The sequence below is a fragment of the Dipodomys ordii genome, unplaced genomic scaffold, assembly GCF_000151885.1.
Source record: "Dipodomys ordii isolate 6190 unplaced genomic scaffold, Dord_2.0 Scaffold170, whole genome shotgun sequence".
Taxonomy (NCBI): domain Eukaryota; kingdom Metazoa; phylum Chordata; class Mammalia; order Rodentia; family Heteromyidae; genus Dipodomys; species Dipodomys ordii.
In genome coordinates this window covers 827093-836869 of record NW_012267386.1, presented here as the reverse complement: position 1 = coordinate 836869, position 9777 = coordinate 827093, and the positions used below count along the sequence as shown (strand labels likewise).

Sequence of the window (9777 nt, the reverse complement as noted above, 5' to 3'; positions counted from 1 at the left end):
GTGGCTCAGTGGTAGAGCGCTTGCCTTGCATGCATGAGGCCCTGGGTTCGATTCCTCAGCACCACATAAGCAAAAAGAAAAAAGCCAAAAGTGGCACTGTGGCTCAAGTTTTAGAGCACTAGCCTTGAGCTGAAGAGCTGAGGGACAGCGCCCAGGCCCAGAGTTCAGGCCCCACGACCGGACCAAAAAAAAAAAAAGGTAACCACTATTACTTTACAATTAGAATGAGATAAAACAGAAATATCCCAAATATATCAATACCAATATATTTTATATGCTTATATGTAATATAGAAAGGATTTATATATAAGTATAAATAATATAATAATAAATATATTTATAAATATATATATACATTTAGATTAAGAACTATAAAATCAAAGTCTTCATGAAACCAAGTTTTGAAAAAATTTAGATTGAAGTAAGATTAAATAGATAAAAATAGAATTTGAGAACATGGGCCTGAAAAAGTAATAACCTATTAGAACTTTACAGTACCTTTCAATATAAGAAATCTTGCATTCTATTATTTTGAGAACCATAGTAACTCTGTGAAGCTAGCAAGTATTATCTTATTCTTACAGATTAAAAAATTAAAGCTCATAGTTAGTTAAATAAGTAAATAGGCTGAGGTTACACATCTTATTAATAAATAGAAGTTTAAATTTCAATCCAGGTAATCCAATTTGAATTCAAAGCCTTATTTATGCTTATCTCACATGTCAATTACTTTTACATTGTATATTATAATCCTAGGATTCTAGAAGACTACTCCCCAGGGCTGGGACACATCTAATTAAAGAAGCATCAAAGCTGGGAATCTGAAACTATTTAATCCTCTACCAGGAAAGATTTGGTCCATGATTGAAGTCAGGGCCATGAATCATCTCTGCTCTCTAATGGCTTAAGAAATAGTCTGAATTCAAGACTGTACAGAAGGAGAATATCAGATGCTGCTTTTAGCAACTAGGAAGGGTAGAAATGATTCAGTCAATGTTCTAGGAAATAATATCAAGCCATTTGTGCAATAATAAGATCAAAACTAGGTATAGTCAGAATAACAGGGTGGAGAAAAGAAATCAGATCAAATCATTGACAAACACAGAGGAAATAGAGGAGATGAAAAGAAGTAGCTTAGAAATGGAAGAAGCTCTTTGGAAATTAAGAAACAGATATCAATTGTGTCTCAAAGTGAGGAAAAACTGGTCAAAGAATAAATGCTGGTCTTTAGCTAGGGAAGAACACTGAAAACCTAGATAAAGACTGTGAGTCCAGGTTGACTGTGGTACAGAGCTCAAACAAAATGTCCCAAAGGCCAAACAGTAAAGCATGAAAAATGTATGCATGTATGCATGTATACACACACACACACACACACACACACACACACACATACACACACACACACACAACACAGTGGTACTTATTTGAGTAATATTATTGATAACTACTTTAAGATGTCTTCTCATTTTTTTGTTTCTTGAAACATTTAAAGGATCTCTTATGCTTTGTGGAGCCAGAAACAGTAGAGGAAGTTCTATCATGGTTTGAGACCCTCTGGAAGATCTCAAAAGGAAGATGGAGGAGAAAGAACAAAAGTTCAAGATGGTGAACAGGTTAGGTTAGCTGTGAAGCATGATCTCTTCCAATACACTTCATTTCTACAAATAGGCAGCAGGAATTATATCTGAACAACATAGATGCTACCTCATGGAAATGACTGAAATTTAATTTCAAGAGAAAATAGCTCAGTGTAAAGGCAGTCCATGAAACCTTCAAATCTTACAGAAATGATTAATGTCCCTGACATTCTTTCCCACTCTCATTCTCCCATTCGGGGTCCCATGATCTTCTCCACATTTCCACACTATGCCCAGGGTTTCTTTCACTGAATTCCACCATTCTGCTTACTTTGTGGGACTATTTAAGATTCCCTCCTATAACTGTGAATTCCTTTATATTGAGCTTGCCTCCAGTCCATGGCATGGTATTGGTATATAACCAGCCCCGATAGCACACTTCAAGAAATATGAATAGATGTTCAAGAAAAAGGCAAACAAATGGATGGAGTGAGATGATTCACACACAAGAATGGCAGAAGTTTAAAAGAACAGGAAGAATATGAGATTCAAGAAATTAATGATGATGTATAGATGTTGATCTATTCCAAAATGATGGAGGAAGAGGTACAAAGAAGAAAGATATCAAAGATAACTATATTGCCAAGCACCAGTGGCTCATGCCTCTAATCCTAGCTAGTCAGGAGGCTGAGATCTGAGAATCACAGTTCAAAGCCAGCCCAAGTAGGAAAATCCATGAGAGTCTTAGCTACACTTAAGCACTAAAAAGCCAGACGTGGAACTGTGGCTTAAGTAGTAGACCACCAACCTTGAGCAAAAAACCTCAGGGACAGTGCCCAGGCCCTGAGTTCAAGCCTTTAGTACTGGCACACAAAAAAAGAATTTATTAGCATCAATTGTGCCTATCCTATGTATCAGTTTATATACAGTAAGATAATTTGAAAAGAGAGAAGAAAGCTTAAAATATGGCATATGGGAAATGGAAGTATTTAGTGCTCTCAAAGTAATATGACTGAAGCAGGATCCTCCGATCTCAGACTCCTAAGCAACTAGTATTACAGGTGTGAGCCACAGGTAGCCAGCACTTGAAAAGGGATGGGAATGCAGCTCAGAGGTAGAGTGTTTGCCTAGAGCACACAAGGCCCAGAGCTTCATTTCCATCCCCAGTACCAAAGGGAATAATAAAACATTCAAGACACTGAAGTATTACCATGTATATCTGCTGAACAACCAATCCCAGCAAATAAAAATATCAGAACCGTAGCAAACCCCCAAACTAACAGGAAAACTATACCTGAGATCTTCAATTTCTTTGATGTAACTATGAATCATATTACTAATCTCTTCATTCCCTTCACCTGAAAGATAAATGAAATGACAATTTTCTTTTAAAATGAAGACTTCAAAAAAAGAGAAAAAGTATAAGTTTGAATCCGCACCAATATTTCTTGCAAACAACGTAATTTTATTTATTTACTTTTGTGCCAGTACTGGGATTTGAAGTCAAGGCCTGGATGCTGTTACTTAGTTTTTTTCATTAAGACTAGTGCTCTACCACTTGAACTACATCTTCACTTCAAGCTTTTTTTTTTCTTTTTTGTAGTTAACTGGAAATAAGAGTCTCAAAGACTTTGCTGCCCAGAATGGTTTTCAATCATGATCCTCAAATCTCAGCATCCAAAGTAGCTACATTTACAGACATTAGCCACAGGTACTCAGCTTACACACTATTCTTTTTCTCCTTTTAATTGACTTTATTTAGTTACTTATTTGTTTTTGTGCTGATACTGAGGTTTAAAGTTAGGGCCTCACATTCTCACCTTTTTCACTCAAGGGTGGTACTCTACACGACACACCTCTACTTCCTTAAAATATAATTTTTTTTGGGGGGAGGGGTCTGGTCGTGGGGCCTGAACTCTGGGCCTGGGCGCTGTCCCTCAGCTCTTCAGCTCAAGGCTAGCGCTCTATCACTTGAGCTACAGCGCCACTTCCAGCTTTTTTCTTTGTGCTTATGTGGTGCTGAGGAATCGAACCCAGTGCCTCAGGCATGCAAGGCAAGCGCTCTACCACTGAGCCACCTTTCCAGCCCCAAAATATAATTCTTAATGGCAAATTTTCCATCCATAATTACCTGAACCAACAATTAACAAGGTAATATGACACAATGGGCAGAAAATGTTTTTGCAAAAATTTCTTATTTGAAAAAAATGATGGGTTTACTACAGACTAAATACACAAACTTTGATATTTCTACTTCAACAATTCCAAGTAATGAATGAAGACAAAGAAGGTTCCCAGCCCTCCAGAAGTTAATCCTTCTCTTCACATACTTGTCCACTTACCTGCTCTGGCAAGAACCTGGTTTGCCTGTTCACTAACAAGCTGTGTCACTCGGGTCCTCAATGCATCAACCGTCTCTTGCATGGCTTTGATTCTCACACGCAGGTTATTATTTTCAGTCTGTAGCATAGCATTCTCATGAAACATGTCATTGATGCTTTCCACGCCTTCCTCATCAATTATTCTTTTCCCCTAGAAAAGAAAAAAAATCTCTCCTTGTTGGTTTTGAAGCCTTAAATCCACAAGAGTTTTGATTAGGACTGTTGTATACCCAACGACACATTTATCTTACCAGCACCAAGGCAAAGGATCCTTTATCCCTGAACAACCCTGCATGGTGCATTAGTCACTATAATAACAATTGAGCAAGAAGCCTTTTGAATAAGTAGTCAGTTAGGTTCGGAAGAATATTCTTGACACTACCCACAAGGAAGACTAGAAAATTCTGCCTCCAAAACATTTCCACTTTTATAAAACTAAGGTTGCTGAACACTAATGACTCATACTCCTAATCTTAGCTACTCAATAGACTGAGATATGAGGATCCTAGTTCAAAGCCAGTCTGAGCAGTTAAGTCCTTGAGACTCTTATCTCCAATAAACCACTAAAAATAGCTGGAAATCAAGCTTTCTATCAAGCACTACAGTCCCAGCCTTGAGCAGAAAATGCTAAGGGTCAGTGCCCAGGCCTTGAGTTCAAGCACCAGTACTGGCATACACACACACACACACACACACACACACACACACACACACAATCAAAAGATGTTACCATGCTCACAACATGCCAGCCTTAGCTGCATCTGAAAATGTAAGGCCAGGCCCCTCAGCTTACTGTTTTGTACTCCATGAGCTCCATTTGAAGTCGTGTGATCTCACTGCGAAGTGCATTGATTTGTTGACTAGCTCTGTCTTGATTCACCATGACTTTGTTCTTGATATTTCTAGCTCGATTAGCATATTTCAGAGTGTTTAATGTTTCCATAAAATCTCTGTCTGAAGGGCTGACACATGCTATCATGATCGTTTGGCTGAAAGATACAAATGACAAGATTAAATAAAATACAGAAATTATGATTTCTTGAGTCATCTGTTCTCTTCATGATAACAACCAATTGATGCTACAAACTAAAAACTCCTATGCTTTTAAACTTTAAGTAAGAGAGAAAACATGAGCCCTTTTGTATCTCTATGAAAACATATAAAGAGGATGGGTGGGTGTACAAAGTCATACTATTCAATGTACTTATGTGAAAATAGAAACAGGTATAAGTTGGTGGGATGAGTGAGGCTGGAAGAAATAGAGGAGAATGATAGGAGGGGTGACATTGATCAAGATAAATGAACAAATGACATGTTGGATTATAACTTAAAGATAATGGTGACAATAATAAAATAATAATTAATAATAATAATAATAGCCAGGTGCCAGTGGCTCACACATGTACTCTTAGCTACTCAGGAGATTGAGATCTGAAGATTATGGTTCAAACCTAGCCTGAGCTAGAAAGTCCACAAGACTCTTATCTCCAGTTAACCACCAAAAAATAAAAAAAGATATGAGTTGTGGCTCAAGTAGTAGAGCACCATTCTTCAGTACAAAAGCTAAGGGACAGCATTCAGACCCTGAGTTCAAGCCTCGAGTAATTACAAAATGATAATTTTGTAATTATATTTTTATTTAATATAATCATTAATTATATTTTTGTTTACTAAATATAATCATTCATTCCTCATCCTATTAATTTGCTCTATAATGAAGTAATCTTTATAAATTACCTTAATAATTTACTTTTTTTTGGCGAGGGGGTGGGGGAGAGGGAGGTCAGTCATGGGGCCTGAACTCTGGGCCTGGGCACTGTCCCTCAGCTCTTCAGCTCAAGGCTAATGCTCTACCACTTGAGCCACAGAGCCACTTCCAGCTTTTTTTCCCTGCTTATGTGGTGCTGAGGAATCGAACCCAGGGCCTCATGCATGCAAGGCAAGCACTCTACCACTGAGCCACCTTCCCAGCCCACAAATTTACTTTTTAAAATAATGAATAATGAAAATTCAGTAATGTAGAAGATAAACTCTTTTGCATACCTGTTACCCCCAAGGGAATCCTGCAGGAGTCTTGTCAGCTTGGAATCTCTATAGGGGACATGGGTAGCCCTCTTACTCTTGTCACCTAATGCACTTATGACATTGCCAAGTGCCAACTAATAGAGAGAAAAAGAGAAAAAATATAATATTGTTTTTGGCAATATTGAGATTGGAACTTAGGGCCTCATGCTTACTAAGGAAGCACTCTACCACTTGAACCACTCCACCAATCCTTTTTGTGCTGGTTATTTTCAAGATAGGGTCTCACTTTATGCTGGAGGTGGTCTGGACTTTGATCCTTCTATTTGTGATAGCTTTTCTACTGGAAATGTCAGGTATGCACCACAGGTCCAGCCACAGTGGTTCCCGTGGCAGGAGTGCATTCCATGCCCAGACATTGATTGGAATGGAATCTCATGAATTTTGGGAATTAGTTTTCAACCATAGTCTCAATTTCCACCTCCCACATACCAAGGATTACAGGCTATACATTTACTAATTGTAACACTTTTAATAAAGAAAGTCTATAGGAAATAAAGAGGAGACAGGAAAAAAATTAAAAACAACTGTGTTTGATTTTTATTTTTGTATAGTCAAATACACATAGAGTAAACTTCAAGATTTTCTGTCTTAATTGCTAATAACTGACACTACACAAAGTTTAGCACTATCTATATGAATGTATATACAAAAAAAGAACGAAAGAGAGAGAGAGGAGAGAAAGAAAGAAAGATAATGAGTCACCTAGAGCAGGTGGCTCACATCTGTAATCCTCTCTACTTTGAAGACTAAGATTGGAATTTGTGGTTCAAGGCCTACCTAGGCAGAAATATTCTCAAGACATCTTTTCAATGAAGAGCTGAATGTTCTTCATGAGCCAGTTATCCTAGCTACTAGAATGTCTAACATAGATGAATTGCACTCAGGTAAATGTCCTATCAGGAAGTGAGACCATATCTCAAAAATTACCAGGAGAAAATTGGGCTAGAATCATGGCTCAGTTGTAAGAGCACTGCTTAGCAAGTGTGACAACCAAAGTTCATTCCCTAGTATCACTACCCAACAACCTCACATTACAAGGAAATAATTCATGTCAAGCATCCAATTTTTTTAACAAATGGTGACACTGATCAAGATGCATTATACTAATGAAGTGACATGTTGAATTGAAGCTCCTTTATACAACTACTTAAAGACAATAAAAATAAATAATAAAGATAATATAAATAAATACTATGACACAGAGCTGTTATTTTTCCTGCAATGTCTATTGATTTCTACCATTTTTACCATGGTCAATGAGGTATTACTTGTAAAACAAGTATTATTCAAAGCAATGGTCACATCAGTCTCATCACATAAACATCTACAATCATGTCATTGTGGAGGCCAAATATTACGCAAAAACTAACATTAGGGTCACACTCTAGCTTAGTCCTCTTTTCCAGAAATCTTAAGCTTTGGCAAACACTAAAACTCGACTTGCTGTGTTTCAACATGCCTTAACAGAATAAGCATGAAAAGAGAACAACGGCTTTTCCCTGTGTCTGAAAGAACAAAGGAAAATACCACTCTTAGGAAATCCCAAACAATATACAAAGCCCAGGATCCAAGTCATGATCTTTTATGCAATGTTTAAACACATAATCATGAGAAAATTAAGATGGTGGTAGGTATTGGGAGCCTTGCTTATCTCTAATCATTATTCAATGGTAATTTTACCAAAAAAAGGTTATAGTCATGTAAGACCACATATTGGCAATGATTTTTTTAAATAGACCACAGGGCCGGGAGCTGGTGGCTCATGCCTATAATCCTAGCTACTCAGGAGGCTGAGATCTGAGGATCGCAGTTCAAAGCCAGCCCAGGCAGGAAAGTTTGCGAGACTCTTAACTCCAATTAACCACCAGAAAACCAGAAGTGGTGCTGTGGTTCAAGTGGTAGAGCCTTGAGCTGAAGAGCTCAGGGAGAGCACCTGTCCCAGAGTTGATTCAAGCCCCACAACAGACAAAAAGAAAAAAAATAGACCACATGATTGGAGAATCCCACTATAGTATTACAATTGAAGGATGTTATAGACATTTATATAAGAACAAATGCCCAATTTTATAATGACAGTAAGAAAGATTCAATACACCAAAAATTGGGGTTTTTTGATTTGGTGCCAGTACTGAGACTTGAATGCTAAAACTCAGAGCCTGGGTGCTGTCCCTTAGCTTTTTCGCTCAAGGTTGGTGTTTTACTGCTGTAGCCACAGCTGCACTTTTTTTCTAGTAAATGGGAGATCAGAGTCTCACAGACTTTTCTGTCCAGGCTGGTTTTAAACGTCTACCCTCAGATTACAGCCCTCCTGAGTAGCTAAGATTACAGGCATGTGTAAATGGATTTTGAAAAATTAACAAAAATCCATTTTTTACTCTTATCCATTGAAATACTTAAAATTAAATGTTTGATTGTATATATTTTTAAATAAGTTTTTTATTGTGAAAATACTGCATAGAGGGGTTACAGTTACATGAATAAGGTAATGAGTACTTTATATTTTTAAAGGTAAAAAGAAGTTTTAAAATAATTTCTATGTAATATTCTGTGTTTATTAGAAATTTTAATTCAGTTAAATTTATACACATGAAGAAAACTTGCAATGTGAAAGAAAAAAAGAAAAAAGTGTACAATGTAAAATTATATTTAATGAATTATATAGCATTCCTTCTTAGATCAGGCCTGGTTTTCACTTGGACACATTATGTATTACAAGAAAGAAAAGGGACTGTAGTCATGGCTCAAGTGGTAGAACGCCAGCTGAAAAATTAGAGAAAGAGCCCGAGGTTTGATTTTAGTCCCCATAAAAGCAAAATTTGAATAAAAATAAAACAGACTCAGGCAGCAGTGACTCAAGCCCCAGTTCTCAGCTACTCAGGAGGCTAAGATCTGAGGATTATGGTTCTAAGACAACATAACCAGGGAAATCCATGAGACTTAAATCTCCAATTAACCAGCACAAACTTGAAAGTGGAGCTGTGCCTCAAGTGGTAGAGCTCTAGCCTTGAACAAAATAAATCTAAGGGACAGCACCCAGACCTTGAGTTCAAGTCCCAGTACTGGCACAATGAATCAATAAGGAGGAAATCTCTAGTTAACCACAGAAACACCAGAAGCAGAGCTGTGGCTCCAGTGGTTGAACACTTGTCTTCAGCAAAAAAGCTAAAGGACAGCGCACAGGCCCTCAGTTCAAGCCCCAGTACCAGCTCATAAATGGATGAATAAATAAATGAGTAAGTAAATAAACAAAAGACAGGTAGGTGTGTTGGTATATACCTGTAATACCAGTACTCAAAGCAAACGAAAGAGGATTACCTTGAGTTCATGAGGGCAGCCTGGGTTATTTAGACCCTGCCTCAAAACACAAAAACAGAAAAGTCCTGAGAGATTCTCAGCACAGTCCTCTAGTCTTACCAGGCCACAGTTGATAGAAATGCCTTCTTTTGCCCTCTCGCCTGTAGCTCCAGTTCGCTTCAATCTTTCGGATCCTGCCAGATCAACAAAATGGAACTTTGCAGTCAGGGTTTCAAACTCATTCATCTGTGACGATTCGGAAACCATCTTATTATCAGTTGCATTTTCCTACAATGAAGGGAAACAATTGAAAATACTTAATATTTTCACATTAAATATCCTTTAACCCTGTCCACATTCTCATGCATAGATAAGCACAAAGAGGCAACTTCTGCGGAAATTAGAAACTTAATGTCAGAATCTGCAATAAGAGTTTC

The 9777-nt window shown here is 37.5% G+C and overlaps 1 protein-coding gene across 1 annotated transcript in view; it reads right to left on the bottom strand.

Annotated features, from left to right (window-relative positions):
• Kif21a (kinesin family member 21A) overlaps positions 1 to 9777 on the bottom strand; it is a 144727-nt gene that overhangs the window by 57892 nt on the left and 77058 nt on the right. The window contains exons 6-10 of the mRNA XM_013033483.1: positions 9461 to 9628; positions 6005 to 6120; positions 4755 to 4950; positions 3923 to 4112; positions 2875 to 2938 (exon numbers count right to left, since the gene is read on the bottom strand). Coding sequence (XP_012888937.1) covers positions 2875 to 2938; positions 3923 to 4112; positions 4755 to 4950; positions 6005 to 6120; positions 9461 to 9628 — 734 coding nt within the window. The remainder of the gene's footprint in view (positions 1 to 2874; positions 2939 to 3922; positions 4113 to 4754; positions 4951 to 6004; positions 6121 to 9460; positions 9629 to 9777) is intronic.